Source organism: Bemisia tabaci, chromosome 1 (assembly GCF_918797505.1).
Source record: "Bemisia tabaci chromosome 1, PGI_BMITA_v3".
NCBI lineage: Eukaryota > Metazoa > Arthropoda > Insecta > Hemiptera > Aleyrodidae > Bemisia > Bemisia tabaci.
In genome coordinates, this window is record NC_092793.1 from 38,366,785 (window position 1) to 38,383,082 (window position 16,298).

General features: G+C 37.6%; 1 protein-coding gene across 6 annotated transcripts in view; it reads left to right on the forward strand.

Moving 5' to 3' along the window:
• The window catches only part of Atg4a (Autophagy-related 4a), a 70,931-nt gene extending 57,942 nt beyond the window's left edge, over positions 1–12,989 (forward strand). For all 6 annotated transcript variants that reach the window (XM_072300657.1, XM_019059706.2, XM_019059705.2 and 3 more), the window contains 2 exons: positions 1,002–1,167; positions 10,277–12,989. In XM_072300657.1, the coding sequence (XP_072156758.1) occupies positions 1,002–1,167; positions 10,277–10,335 (225 nt within the window). In that variant the 3' untranslated portion in view covers positions 10,336–12,989. The remainder of the gene's footprint in view (positions 1–1,001; positions 1,168–10,276) is intronic.
• Positions 12,990–16,298: the final 3,309 nt, after the last annotated feature.

A 16,298-nucleotide genomic window follows, 5' to 3' on the forward strand; every position in this document is an offset into this window, starting at 1 on the left:
GCGAAAGATGAACAACGCCCATCAAAATATAGACTTTTGAAAATAAATACGATTTCTCGAACATTCAATACCCCACAAACACAGATGAAATTGGTAGATTCGAGACTAGAATCAAAGTATCGGTCTCAATCTTTGGAGTTCGTGAGAGTACGGTGTCCAAGAAGTAAAAATATACAATTTACCCCATTAAAGTTGCAGATCCGGAGAGGGGAGATCACACTGATCTACTATGCCTCTTCACACCAACACCTTTTAGTTACCATTATTGTTGGATCGATAACTTCGAAGAACAGGAATCAATTGACAAATCGTCATGGTCGAATCATGAAAAGCGGTCGAAGTCGAACGAAGAAGAACGGTCGGAAAGCATGAAAGGCATTAGATATTCAGTCCACATTGTCTAATACCCACCTGAAATTTTATAATTAAATTCATATTTTTCTACACAATTCTATAAAATTCTATAAGATTCTATAAAATCTTGTGCTCAAGTCCTTATTTTCATACTACTGATAATCTGTCGCGGAGCTGCAACAACCGATTTCGAAATGGTGGTTTTTAGCATCTTGTGATGGTTCTCTTGATGTCCCAACTTAAATTTTTCGTTTACGACGAACTTCGGTGTTGAGGATCGTCGTGCATGGAAAATCAACAAGCTCCGATTTTTAATGCATCCTCTATCAATCATCTCACAGATTAATATAGGCTACCTATTATTTCATTACTTATTCCGTACAATTGTCAAGTGCTCTTCCTTCCTCCAAATCCACCTCCAGTACCCATCTCCACTGTAGTGGAATTCCAATGCAAAGTAGACGAATCTGGTAATTTTCTTTTTTTCTAAAATTCTTTAATTATTTTTAGTACCTTTCTGAAGAAGGATTTCATTTTCCATGCCCTTTCTCATCCCCGTGGTGTTTCTTTATTATTTGGTTTTCAGTCAGACCCTTACCATGTCTTCAATTGAAATGTTAACTTGCAACTTTTCATTCTGTTTTCAGTGTTTCTTCTGTAAGGAAGAAAAAGATTTTGACAATCTTTGTCAAGAAATAAGGATGAAACTAATCATCCCTGAAAAACAACATTTATTTGAGCTCTTTGATGAAAAACCTCAAAGTTGGGTTCCTCCTGATGGCAGTGCAGAAGAAGCTTTACGGGCTGTAGGAGGTTAGTCTGTTTCATCTTTTAGAGTTTTGCCTCGCAGTAAATGTAACCTTACATCACACTGTATGGGATTTTTCCCCTGAAGGAAACTCCCTGAGTTGCCCTAGGTGTGTGTACACTGAAAAAAAAGTTTACTATTTATAGGCGGAGCCACCTTGGACCAAGTAACCGTTTACTCAAAAAGTATCGACTAGTAATGGAAGTTTATTCCAACAGAACAGAGTTTGATTGAATCAAGTACACGCGTTATCTCAAACTAGCACTCCACGTGTATTTGGAGTGAGAACTCGTTTACTTAAAAGTAGTAACTTCTGAGACGCGAAAATATTTACTAAAATTAAGTAATCACCTTCGGTTTGAAAGGAGTATCTCTGATCTTGATCTAAGTCAACCGTTTACTTAAAATCAGAAAACGATTGCGTGACTGACGAGCGCATTTACTGGTTATAGGCTAACGGTTGATTTAAAATTAGTAAACGGCTGAGCGTCTGGCCGGAATAGGTTTTTCCGAGGCGCGTTTACTTATTTCTAGCCAGTTGTTGTTTTAAATTTAGTAAATAGTTACTGCAGGTATGCACACTGCACCCATACCATATGTATTATTATCCTATCCTATACATAAATAAATCCGAAAATTCAAAACGCGTACCGATTTAACTTCTGACCGCTTCGTCAGACCCTGGTGCGATTTTTGCACGCGTGACTCTTTTACGGGCCCGTTTTACCTAGGGTGGGTGTGGTTTGCAGTCCGCGGTCTGTTTACCGGTAAGCGGTAAAAAAACGAAATTTTGTAGTCCAGGAGCCGGAGATATGCTCTTTTGAATTTTCTTTGATATTTGGTAAAAAAAGCTAAAAGGCGTATAGGCGTACGACCAGCAGTGGTATATACGTTATTTATGCAATTTCATAGCGTCTTTTCTGCTTCCATGGTTGCGTCTGACGCGTCAGCTGATGTTATTGCTGTTGAGATAAATAATTTTTAAAATTTGTTTTTTCGACTGAATAGCGTCTCCCCCCCCCCCCTCTGTAATTCCAAGCTTGCTTTTTCGTTGGATACCCTGAGGGTAGTTCTCGCTTTTCAGCATTTACTAAGCATCTGATATGTTCGTTCTTAATTATTTTGGTAGGGCAGCTTGGGGGGTGTAAAATTTTTTTGTGACGGCCGGGAAGGAGGGAAGTGAAAGCATTAATTTTCCTAAAACTAAATGTCTGTTTGAAAACGTAAAAGAAAAAATAACAAAAAAATTTCTACACTTCCGCTTTTTGTCAGCAGTTTTTAGTGTTGCCGTTTTTATATTTTTTATAACCTTTCTTTCGTATTCTGAAATGTTCACTTCATTCCTCTTGGATTTTTCTTAATTCTATTAAATTATTCGGTGCAAAGCTGCCTCATTAAGCTGTTACAAATATTTGTGTCAATTTTTCTGCATTTCTTTTTTTGGCACAAAATGCCTGAAAGGAAAAAAACAAATTTGTCCACAGTTTTACGAAAAAATCGTAGGAAAATGAAAATTCAAGGTATAAAATCTTTATTGATACCGTGCAAATATGATACACCGCAACTCAAGAACCCTCTCCAAGATTTGCTATAATTTTTGCAGCAGTTGAAGTAATGAATAAGTCTCATGGCATTTTTTAAAGTTCCTGGTTTTTTTACCATGTTTTATTGTTTTTATGAACCAAAAATAATTTATGAAGTAGTGTTTTGAGCTCTTAGCTTCATCATGAATCGTCGTTTTATTGTTAGAATGTACTTAGCCAATTTCAGATCTGTAGTTCTTTTTTCATTGAAGCAAGTGTGCCAAGTAAAAAAAGGTCATCAAAAATTTACACCATTTTTCTGTCAATTCCTGATGGTGTCTTATTTTATTTTCTAAGACTTTCGCTGGAAGCAATTCATTTGTAATGAAAGTTGTCAGTTTTCAATCTCTAATCCAAAATACATAAAAATGTTTCCATTAAAAAAAAAAAAAGAAGGTATAAAATCTTCAAAAAAAGTGATGCTCTAACTGTAAAAAAAAATGATACGGTCAATGTGAAAGAACCATGTTTTTCTCACGGTCCACTTTATGATGCATGCTCCAGAGTTCAAAGCGATAGAAATTTGCATATCTTCACTCCAAATGGAAAAACTTGAAACAAAGTTTACAAGAACGTATTGAACTAAGATATAAGTATACTTATGTGTTGTATAAAGTAAAGCAGCATCAAAATTCTATTAGTAGATTTTCATTCATATTAATAAAAATTTTACATATGAACTGAATTTAGTATTAGCAGAAGTCAGTGTTGCCCGTGCGGAGCACGGGGGGCCTGCTAGTTAATCAATAATTGCAAAAAATGGGTTTATCTATCGAATTTTCGATGAAAAAAATTTTTCAATTGCATATCTGCAAGTGTTGAAGACTCGACATGGCAAGTACCGACTTGCAAATTTTGGCCTACCTATCGGGATTTGAACCTGGGACCTACAGTTTACTAACCTAACACCCTGCCTACTTAGCCATCGGGACTTATGTCTCCATCGGGCGAATTTACACTATATAAGTCATTGACTTATGCTCTCATCATTATTGTGAAAGTGAATATGCGTGAGACCTGATGGTTTAAGATTTGTTGAACCCGTAAAGATGAATTTGGAACTAAAAAGAATTACGCGTGTTACTGGCGTCACTTTTTTTATGTTTATATTTTTTTCTATCCTATCCTACATTAATTTTTAATCTTTTTAAAAAGAATTTATTACAATTCACCTTTTTTTAAATTTTTCCTCTTCATTTTTTCTTGAAGAATCGCTGACTTTAAAAAAATAAGAATAAAGAATGAATCTCTTCAAAAATGTTTGTAACATAATAATTTTTTATTTTTGATGACTGAGATTGTTACATTTTTTTAAATATTAATAGTCCTATTCAATTCGACCATAATAGACAAACCTATTCTGGACCATTTATCAGACTTTTCTATTTCAATTAGATTATTAATAGTTCTATTCAATAGTTCCAATTAGTTTACATCGGGCAGAAAAGGATGGATGTGAGCACTATAAAAGAGACATCAATAGTTCTAATCCCTCACTTTAAAAAATAAGATTTGAAAAATAAGCTTTGAGATTTACTGGAGTAAAGCATATTTTTCTGTGGACAGTCACAATTTATTCATAAAAAAGTTTAATTTTCGATTACTTTTATATTTTACTCAGTTTACTTAATCATACGCGTGACGTTTTAATATTTTATTGTATAGCTGCACTTCCTTTTCGTCACACTCTCTAAAGTTGATAGGAAGGTGGTGAAGAAGTGGTGGATCCAACCTATTTTGCAGGGAAAAAAGGTGAAAAGGTTCAAATACTTCAATTACAGTAAAAAATGTCGAGCTCTTATGAGTATCTGAAAGGAGACTAAGACTAAGGACTAGGACTAAGGAGGGGGGGGGCGGAAAAGATCGGTCCCAACAGACCCTTCCACCCAAAATTTCCCCGGACACAAATGAATCAAAGTTTTAAATATCAACAATTTTGCACTCGCAAATTCCTTTCGAAAATAGAGAAAAATATTTATTTTTTTTCAATCCATGCCATCGTCGCGTCCATAAATTAAAGGGACCCAAAAAATCAAAATTGAACAGTGTATACACTACGTAGCAGCAGAGTTATTTGAATATCTTCATCTGTCAACTTGGTGGGTGACATACTGAAAAGTATGATTCTCTCCACATTTTTTACTTTCTTCCTTGGCCCTTGTCATAAGCAAGCAATTTTCCATTACTTTTATATTTTACTCAGTTTACATAATCACACGCGTGACGTTTTAATATTTTATTGTATAGCTTGTATTTGACCCTGTTTAATTCTATCTGCGAGGAATCTTTCACTCATCAGGACAGGAATAGTAAGGAAGAAAATAAAAAAAAAAAGCGATTGTTTAGTGTGAAGAAATACATTGTCCGATGAAACTGAACTGATGCAATGCAAAAAACTCCCGGCTTCAATCTACCTAAGTACCTAAGTCCTCTTTATGAGGCCCCCTTAGGGTGCGTCAAAAAAATTGAAAGTCTGAAATGTTCCGCTCCCCAGGCGGCAATCGATGACGTTTGGTAAAAAAACATGTTTGCCAAAATTTGGGCCATTTTCAACCATTTTAAATGGTGCCAAAGGTCAATTTTATGATGAAATTATGATATTTTGGTTTAGACCTCGAATTCGTACAAAAAACTCGATTTTACGCTGAAATCGAGCGTTTACGAGAAAAATGCCAAAGTACTTAAGTTGTAGAGGATGAAATTTTACTTCAGAAAGACGTCTTTTTAAACGATAAAAATCAAATTGAACTAGAAAAACTCAACTCTGTATTTATTTTTTTGGTCCTCAGCATTTCCGAGGTCTTACAAAGTAGCGGTTTAAAAGACTCATTTTTCACGAAAATAAGTCAAAAGAGGGTATAAATGAACTGTTCGCAAGTATTGAGGATGCAAATGTCATCAGAACTTCCTCAGTTTCAAAAAAAGTTCCAACTATTTTGCACAATCCTCCAAAAAGTGTACGACTCGAGAAGCAGGATCGTGCTATAATAGTAGGGGGAAAGTGCGGTTTGACCGGGAAAAATTGCGTAACAAACTTTCCCTATGTAATCGTCATCAGTAAGTCAGGGGGACTTACTGATGAAGAACTTACTGGGGGATTTAAAAAAATGCAACCTCCTGCCTTTCAAATTTGGCCGCCAACTTTGATTTGGAGCACCCCCTTTGATCGGAGGGCCTTGTTGAGTTCATTTATGTAATCTACAACCAAAATTACATAGGAAATGGTACCTCACATGACACAGAATGAACATTTTAAAATACCGATTTGTCGGACCCCTTTTTACGGCCGCCATTTTGAATTTTAGGTACTTTGAGGGGTGTTCTGGGGTCGGGCCATTTTTAACTTTTAGGAAGTTGTTCCTGAACAACTTCCTAAAAGTTAAAAATGGCCCGACCCCAGAACACCCCTCAAAGTACCTAAAATTCAAAATGGCGGCCGTAAAAAGGGGTCCGACAAATCGGTATTTTAAAATGTTCATTCTGTGTCATGTGAGGTACCATTTCCTATGTAATTTTGGTTGTAGATTACATAAATAAACTCAACAAGGCCCTCCGATCAAAGGGGGCGCTCCAAATCAAAGTTGGCGGCCAAACTTGAAAGACAGGAGGTTGCATTTTTTTAAATATTCACGTAAGGAACAAGGAAAGTGAGGTGTATCTATATTCATGTATTTTTGACTGAGGGACCTAAATTTGATGTTAAAAATGTAGTCAATAAAGGAAATTAAAAGAAACATAGGACTACGAAGAGGGATGTAAGGTCAGAAGCGTGTTTGCACGTGAATGTGTAAATGTGTCAACACATACTCTCTTCCAATTCTCGTGCGTGTTCTCCGCTCTTTAGCAATCCCTGCACACATGATTTATCCTGTTTTCTTCCATCAATTTCTTCTTACTGGACACATCATAAACTACTAAATCTTGGATTTGGGGCGCTCCTCTTGATCGGGCGGGGGGGTTATACCTTCATTAATGAAGTTTACAACTAAATTTACAAAGAAATGGAGACCCCTCGCGCTTGCCTTCTTTCTTCGGTGAATATTTAAAAAAATGCAACCTCCTGCCTTTCAAATTTGGCCGCCATCTTTGATTTGGAGCGCCCCCTTTGATCGGAGGGCCTTGTTGAGTTCATTTATGTAATCTACAACCAAAATTACATAGGAAATGGTACCTCACATGACACAGAATGAACATTTTAAAATACCGATTTGTCGGACCCCTTTTTACGGCCGCCATTTTGAATTTTAGGTACTTTGAGGGGTGTTCCGGGGTCGGGCCATTTTTAACTTTTAGGAAGTTGTTCAGGGGGACTTACTGATGACGATTACATAGGGAAAGTTTGTCACGCAATTTTTCCCGGTCAAACCGCACGTCTCCCATACTATTATAGCACGATCCTGCTTCTCGAGCCGTACACTTTTTGGAGGATTGTGCAAAATAGTTGGAACTTTTTTTGAAACTGAGGAAGTTCTGATGACATTTGCATCCTCAACACTTGCGAACAGCTCATTTATACCCTCTTTTGACTTATTATTGTGAAAAATGAGTCTTTTAAACCGCTTCTTTGTAAGACCTCGGAAATTCTGAGGACCAAAAAAATAAATACAGAGTTGAGTTTTTCTAGTTCAATTTGATTTTTTATCGTTTAAAAAGACGTCTTTCTGAAGTAAAATTTCATCCTCTACAACTTAAGTTCTTTGGCATTTTTCTCGTAAACGCTCGATTTCAGCGTAAAATCGAGTTTTTTGTACGAATTCGAGGTCTAAACCAAAATATCATAATTTCATCATAAAATTGACCTTTGGCAACATTTAAAATGGTTGAAAATGGCCCAAATTTTGGCAAACATGTTTTTTTACCAAACGTCATCGATTGCCGCCTGGGGAGCGGAACATTTCAGACTTTCAATTTTTTGATGCACCCTAGGCCCCCTTCATTTAAAAATAAAAATTAAAACTTCAAATGCACAGTGCCAATCTATTTAAAACAACGCAAATATTTTCCTCTTCTTCTCCTTCTTTACTTCTTTATTTATTTAATTTCTTGTCGACGCCGAGCATATGATTGATTTATCAAAGGACACATTAAATGAATTTCTCCCTAAACAACAATTATTTTGTAGACAAATATAATGGGCATCTTGATTTTTTAACTTCCGTCTCCTTTATCCCGTCATAAATAGTGTTGGTTTAAGCAGATGCCAACTGCATCTGGCAGCAATTGGCAACATCATCCTCATAGGAGGCGTCACCACCCCATTTACTAATTTTAAGGAACCTGGTTTCTTTTTTCGACGCAACGGGTTTTCTTTCATCAAGCGAGTTGTTACTTGAAATAAGGCAACGAGCGTAGTGCTAATTGGTTTTCCCCCTCAGAAGGCGCTCAGCCCGTTTACTAATTTTAAGCATACTGATTCCTTCTTTCGACGCACCGTGTTTTATTCGATCAAGCAAGCTAATGACTTGGAAAGAGGCAAGGGATGATCTCAGAGGGCGTTTGCCCCGTTTACTAAGTTTTAGAAAACGATTTATTCTTTCAACGCAATGTGTTTCCCTCTTTCAAGGTAGTTGAAAAAAGGAAACGGAGGTGCTCTGAGGGCGTTGTCCCCGTTTACTAATTTCAAGAAACAGGCTCCTTCATTCAAGTACACGATTACTTAACGCTAATTCTAAAACGCTGTTGATTTAATTCAACTAAATAGGACTTTCTTGTTCCAAGACAATTCTGAATGCCTACATTGAGAAACCCGGTGTCTTCTTCCATGGCGGATCCGCCTTCAAATTAGCAAAAAATCCGCGACAACGCGTTTACTTAAAAATAGTACGCCTTTTTTTTCAGTGTAAAATCAAAACAGGAAGAAAATTCAATTGAATTAAAATTCTAAAAAGAAAAGGATAACCTTCAAAAGCTGGCCAAAGGAAGGATATCGGTATGAGTCGTTTTGGGTCCCCCCTCAAATTCCTCAACCTCACGATTTTTTGCGTACTGAAGGTCTATATTTGACGAAATTTATCATAATTTAGTCATTATCAGTATTTTTCTGGGTCAATTTCTGGCATGAACATGGGCCTGAAGGCCGATTTTGGCGGAAAATTAGCATTTTCGACTTTCGATGTTGTGTTCCAAACTGGTCCTCTCGGAGGAGCAGTAAGTTCTTCAAGTATGTTCATTAAGAATATGAGAAAACCTCTTTGGCCAATGTTTGTTGATATCAAATTGAATTTTTTAGTTTTTCGCCGTCATTTAAAATGGCTTTAAAACGCAACTTACCTTAATTCAGGATTAAACTCCTTTCGCAGAAAATGCAAGTAGGTAATCAAAACCTTTCTCTAAGAGCTTTTTGGGATTTATAGCCCCCCACTCCATAGAAGCCGATGTTGTCTGTTTTTATCGCCTGAAATTTACTGCAATTTCATACAGTGTTATCAGAGAGAATGTAAACAACTTCCTGGTGTCTTTTCTCTTAACTTAAGCTCTAGAAGTGAAGATTTCGACCACAGTGCAGCAAAATTCTGCGCCATGAAATGAAAGTAACCTTAAGTGTAGGTTCTGATTGAAGGTCAGGATAAGTAAGAGAATTGGGAATTGAAGAAACATGAAACTCAAGAGAAGAACGGGGAAAAAAGAAAGGGAGTAAATTTAGCACACCTTACGATTAACTATAATAACTTCAAGACCTTGATGCGCTGCTGACTTCTTCTGTCTGCTATCTTTGTTCTTTATCTTACTCCCTAGAGGCAAATACTGCAATTTCTCAAGAAAAATTATAGTAAAAATGGAAAATATCCGTTAATATTGAACACTCGAATATTTCACAAATATTAAATATACATACTGCTTAAAATTCCGTCTATTCGCTGAATTTCTGTGAAGTAAGACGGATTCCTATGTAATTATGGTGGGTGAATCCGAATCGTTCTTTCATCGTTTTCATTAAAATAAATTTCGATCCTGCCTATTGTTGATTGCCCAAGTGATTTTTCTTCAAAATTCATTGATAAGTTTTCAGCCACGGGAGATGTGTCAGCAATGCAGTTGTCTCTCTGGCTATCAAAATCAGTGCCTTCCGGCATAAAAGTCATCTTATTCATAGTTTGTAGAAATGTGAAGGATGGCAGGGTCGTCGACATCGCCTTCTTCTCCACCCTCCTCAATCAATGCATCAATATCTCGAGTATTTCTACAGAATAGATGGCAGTTGGTGCAAACAATGGTACAATAAAGACCGCCTCAGCTGAATCGCTAGGAATGGCATTAGTCTCTACAGTTTTTTCTTTTTGCTATATCTGAGCCTGGCTTGATACCAAACCATGAAAAAAATGGGAGTTTTTTAGGACATAATGAGAGTACAACGACTTCATCGGACCACTGTGCGGCATTCCCCAAGAGGATTTATGGGGACTTTCGGCTAAAAACACCTTTTCATTTACAGAATCGATTGGGCCTAAATCCAGCAGTATTTTCATTCTTGGCAATCGAAATGCTTTGTTTAATGTACCACAACTACCACATGAATTTTTTGACTTTTCAGATTTTGAATATTCCAGTAATACAGATGACTCGGATGATGATTTTGAACTCCTTGGATGAGTGATTTATGTGAGCTCTCAGGTTAAATAGTAACCATTGCTACAACGCCATTCGCTTTCGATAACGGGGACGTTTTTTGTGGTTGTACAGAACACACCAAAGGAGTTTGGTTTTTTTTTTCAATTATTATTTATTTTCATTCAATCTAAGTTAGCTTGTCTTTTTTTGAATCCCTTCATAGATGCACCTCTTGATTCATATGTTGTTGCTCTTGGTACGAGATTTCAAGTTTTCAATCAGCAAAAGAGTAGGCTGGATGTCTCAGAAGCTGTACATAAGACAAAGAAAAAGATGCATCTTCATTTATTTATGAAACTACATGTTAAAAGATCTTCTATCTATTAAATTGGTTGAATTTACTTTTTTGCACAATCCAATTTATGAAGAAAGGAGCTTGAGGTTTCTGGAATCAATCAGAAGTATGACAAACATTTTCAGGTCTTGGGTCTTAACAGTGAGCTTTTTGACTTATTCATCATTTCTTATTTTATAATTTTTTGCACAATATCACTGAGTCTCTATAGCTTAATATAAAAAAAAAATTAGGACTATTTACTTGACGTGTAAACAAAAACCTCAAGAACTCCGTGGCACTGTAAGTAGCGTGCATACAACTTTGATCCCTCCAAAAAAAGTTATAATTTTAAGGGTCTCGAGAAAAGGAACATTTCCTCTTGCATTCACATTTTTCAACCCTACCGTCTACAAGACAGTGTTCTTAAAAGTTCTTTGTGTGAAAAATCCTAAAAAAGCTGCTAACTAAGCTAACTGCACTTTTTATGACTTTTTTACATGGTTTTTAGTGTTCTTCTGAAATCTGTCCACATTTATCGATTATTCAATTGAAAATTCCTAATTTCAATGTCCATAAAACTAGTAACTCTATTCTTGCGTTTTTCATTGCAAGTGTGTGGAAAAAAAATTTAACCCCTCGCTTTTATGTACAGTGTGATCTAGACCACCTGTCCACCATCTTTTTCTCGATAACAGCGGAGAATTGAGCTTCGGGACCAAATTTTTCATGGGTAAATCGACCCCAAAGAATCGAATGAAAATATTTTCAGCCCCCCAAAATGGTCCCTTGGGGGGGGGGGGGTTGGGGGGGAGCCCCCCCGTTTCTCGCGATTTTCAAATAGGAAGGGTATGTTTTGACTTCGGATTCGTAATCTACAGCAAAAAATAAGAACATTTTGTTTTTTCCACTTTTTCCCTAAACCTCCGATTTTTTGGAGTTACGGTCATTTTGGGGGCAATTTTCAATTCGATGCTGTAAGCGGCCAAATTATCCAAATTTCAAAATCTAAAAATCTCCTGAGAGGAGAGATCAATACCTTTTTATTGATGTGTTATATGACCCCTGTTGCTCCAAAATTTTGGGGGCCACGACCCCCCCCAAAAAATTTGGCTCAATTATCCGCCGTTTTCGAGAAAAAGATAGTGGACGGGTGGGCTGGATCACCCTGTATGTGTTACATTGCTTAATAGCAAGTTAAGTGGCAACTTTAACAGGATTATTCAAAAGTCGCCTACCACTCCTGTAACTTTTTTCCTAATTGACTTAGAAATTTGAAACTGTGGGGATGTCCTTAGGTCTGAAGTAGCAACTTTTTGGTCCCCCAAAAATTTTTGGGAGCGGCTCCCTCTATAGGGAGTGGGGGGGCAACTTTTTTTTTCAAATGGCAACCCCACCTTAGTGACGCCTCATTCGAAAGATATTAAAGAAAACAAATTCATGGCGCAAACCGCAGGTCTAAATGTTGATTTTTCACAAAATAATGCCGTAGTTCAATTTAACGGGGCATCTCCGTTTGTATTGACGGATTGGGATGAAATTCAGAACCAAACGGTGTTTTGGGACACAAAATACCCTGAAATACCGCGTTCCATCCTAAGCAGTCCACACAGACGGAGATTTCATATTTCCGTCATTTTGTGAAAACTCAACATTTTGACCTGCAGTTTGCACCATTTTTTTGTTTTCATTATTATCTTTCAAACAAGATGTCATAAAGTGAGGTGGGTTGTAGTTGAAAAAGAAAAGTTGCCCCTGCCCTCAAGAGGAAGAACCAAAAAGTTGCTACTTTACACCTAGGAACTCCCCGAAGTTTCAAATTTCTATGTCAATTAGAAAAAAAGTTAGAGGGGTAGTAGGTGACTTTTGGATAACCCTGTATGAGTTGCTCGCATATAAGCCTGGTTTTCTTTTGACTGAGAACAAAAATTTACACATGAAAATGCTACCCCTGTATTGATTGCAATAATGTTATGACCTCTCATTTTAAGTATGAGAACCTTTTCCAGGGAAAGAAGTAGGAGACGTATGACAATCGAAGTTTCTTAAAAATACTGCAGGGTTGTTTACTTATTTGTCTATTGGCGGCGATCGTCCCTTTCTTAAAGATCTCAAGCCTTTCATAACTTATGAGGTTTTACAAGACACGCTTAATTTCCTCTCTGTGTCCTCTTTAAATCACTATTTATCTTCCCAAACTCCTCTTTGATTTTGCCATCTCTTTAGGTTTTCATTACAACTCAACTTTGTAAGTATGTATAAATAGCTAAATTGTTTGCAAATATGTGCAAATACCATTTTCGTTAAGATTGAGCCTTTAAATTTTTACTGGAAGAAAATATATGCTGAGTAACTATTTAAAGCTGCGTTTGATTCTGTATTCCCTCTTGTTAGGTTTTCATCCTGTACAGGCCCGCAGATACTATCAAATTTATACTTAAGTAGATTGCGGTAGTTGCCTGGAGCAGCATTTGCAATCTAACATCTTGAAGCTCTGTAAGTGCTTTGTTTCCAGAAGAGGACCAACGGCAGTTATGCACGATATGTGAGATTTTAATTAAGGTTTTTTTGAGGGCAGAAAAGGTTCAATAGGGTGTCCCATTTTGGATGGTGAAAAAGAAATTAGCGAAATCCAATCGAGATACTTGCCGAAAAATTTCCTTCTGGTTACAAAAAACATCTCAGGGTCGTAGCTACAGGTTAAGTGGTCCCCCAGCACTGAGAACCCGCGATTTTGAAGTGTGCATTATCCGAGAAAATTGCTCAAATCCAAGGAAACTTGGATTTTTATCGACTTTTATGGAAGACATGAGGCCACGTTGCGCCGCAGTGGGAGGCTTTATAGATGAAAAAACCGGCGCTCCGCTTCGCTCCGCGCCGGTTTTTGGGGGTGCTTCGCCCCCCCAAGCCCCCCCAGGACGCGCGCGGCGTCTTCTCAGTGTCGTCTGCACATCTAGTTTTTCCTCTTATTAAGTGTCCCGCGCATCCACCGCGGGAAGGAAGTGTATTTCCCGAAGTGGGATTTTTGTAGTCATAAAATCGTACGTCAGTAAGTCATTGTGTGATCGATAGTTTTCTTCCAAAAACTTTCTTCATCTAACCCACTGTGCGACGCGCAGTTTGTCCAAAATCTTCCTTCTCCTGAACCACTGAGCGACGAAAAGCTTCTTCAAAAACTTCTTCCCCCTGACCCACTGTACGACGAAAATTTTGTCCAAAAACTTCCTCCCCCTGACCCACTGTGCGACGAAAATTTTGTCCAAAAACTTCCTCCCCCTGACCCATTGTGCGACGAAAATTTTGTCCAAAAACTTCTTATCCCTGACCCACTGTGCGACGATCAGCTTGTCCAAAAACTTTCTCCCCCGACCCACTGTGCGGCCCTGCTCCGGCCGGCTCCCCTCATGCCGCGCACCTCCCGCCTAAAACTTTCAAAGCTCGCCATTTTTAAACGGCTCAGCCGATTTAGCTCAAATTCAATACCAAACCAGTCCTAGAGGAGAACTACCACCCATAAAAATTTCAGCTCAAAATATTTATTTTCGCTCGAGTTATCGAGTGAACAAGATTTAACCTCCCCCCACTTTCGAGCCCCACCCCTCAAAATCTATCGCCTCAAATTTCAATTTTTTTTCGCAGAATAGTAGTTCTAATGAGTCTCTACTAAATGCAAAAAAATTGGTCAAAATATCTTTCAACGTAAGAAAGATATAACTACTCAAAAATCGAAAAATCTTAAAAAGGCGGAAATACATACATACATATATACATACATACAGATATACATACATACATATATATATATACACATGAATTTGAATGGCATATATTTTCGTGATCTACGACCCGTGATCGGTGCTCTTCACAAGGTCTCGGGTCTGGGTCCGACATCATGGGAGAATGCAATAGTGTATTTTTTTCGGAAAATACACTAACATATACATAATCACTAGTAATGTGGCCATAACATATGAATATTCAAAGTTCGCTGAACTTTCCTGAATGAGCTCGGTGAGGAACAGCCTCTGAATACTGAAATAGATACTCGTTTTTTGTGTTTTTAGGCGATAAAATATGGCAAATCGACTTTTTTGGGAGGCTTTGAATCCAAAAACTCTGTTAGAGGAAGGATTTGACCACCTACGTACATTTATACTACCACAGGAGTTCAATTCTGGCGTAAGATGAGTTGCTTCTTCTCAACCATTTAAAATAATGATGAAAAACAGAAAAAAAATAAAAAAAAGAAAAGAAAAAAAATAAAAAAAATTAAACAAAAAGCGCAAATTTTGTTATCGACAAAAATTGGCCCAAGTGACCCTTTTACACCCCTAATAACCATATTTGAAGGACTTTTTGCTCGTCCGATGGGATCCTTATGAAACAGCGCGTCAAATGCCGCGACATTTAAGTCAAGCGACGGTGAAGTAGTGGTTTGACTACAAAATACTAAAATCGCTGATTTTTTCATTATGAGGGCTGAGAACGAGACATTTCTGAGCCTTATGGGTCCAAACTGTTATTTTTCTCTTATAATATAATATTAGAAGTCTCATTATCCGCATTTGCGACTTTCTATCTCGATTGCATTTTCCAAAAAAAAAATCTGCCGACTTGCTAAGATCACCAAGACGAGAAATCGGTAAAACCACTTAAGTGCCTTGCAGGACCACTTAACCTTTAGCTGCGACCCTGAGATATTTTTGCGATTTTTTTCTAACCAGAAGGAAACTTCTTGGCAAGTATCTCGATTGGATTTCGCAATTTTTTTTTTCACCGTCCAAAATGGGACACCCTGAGGTTCAGTACGGAGCAGGGTCTGCTCCCTAGATTCTAGTAAGGTTCGAAGTAAGATAATACGGTCTCCCTAGGTTAGATTACCTTAAGTAAGGTTAGTTCAAGTAAGGACCAGTTCTACCCGTGAGGTACACGCTCTAAATCCTATTTTGCCCCTATTATTACCTAACCACACTATTGAGTGTATTGTCTAATAATGGTTTTATGCCACCACAATGTGATATTCTGTCAACCACAGTATGCTCTTAAATGACTTTATATCCTTCCAGTATACAATAAAGTACATATAAATTGGACGTATTACCATTAAACGGAACTGAGCGCCAAATTGAGTTCCTTTTGAGGATTTTAGAATCCCGGATAGCGCGTCCTGTCAAACGGAACTAAGCGCCATGGAAAAGCATTTGCGAGTATAGGACGGAACGAGCATCGCGTTTCGCAACACCCGCCAATTCAAGCCCCTCTCTCCCTTCCTCCCCCTATGGTGCTTAGGTCCGTTTGAAAGAAATACTTCTAATTATAAGGAGACTAATACTAGCAATAAACTCATTTTTAGCAGAGCTAATCGCAGCCATTGGGTGCTGAGGCAATTTAAAACCATGAAGCAAATGAGGGTCTTCTAAAATATTCTTGTAAATAAGGGTCTTCTTTCAATATACGTGTAAGAATGCTCACAGACAGTTTGATTTTTAAATCTGATGTACGATCATCTGATCATGCTCATTATTTGATTTTGTTTACCGTTCAAAAAGGTATTGCACCCTCATAATTAAGGGGGCTACCCCGGGGGAAGGGGGGCTGAGGGAATGTTTCTGAAAGAACGGACCTACGTACTCAAAATCCCTCAGAACGTATGCTACGAGTTTTGTACGGG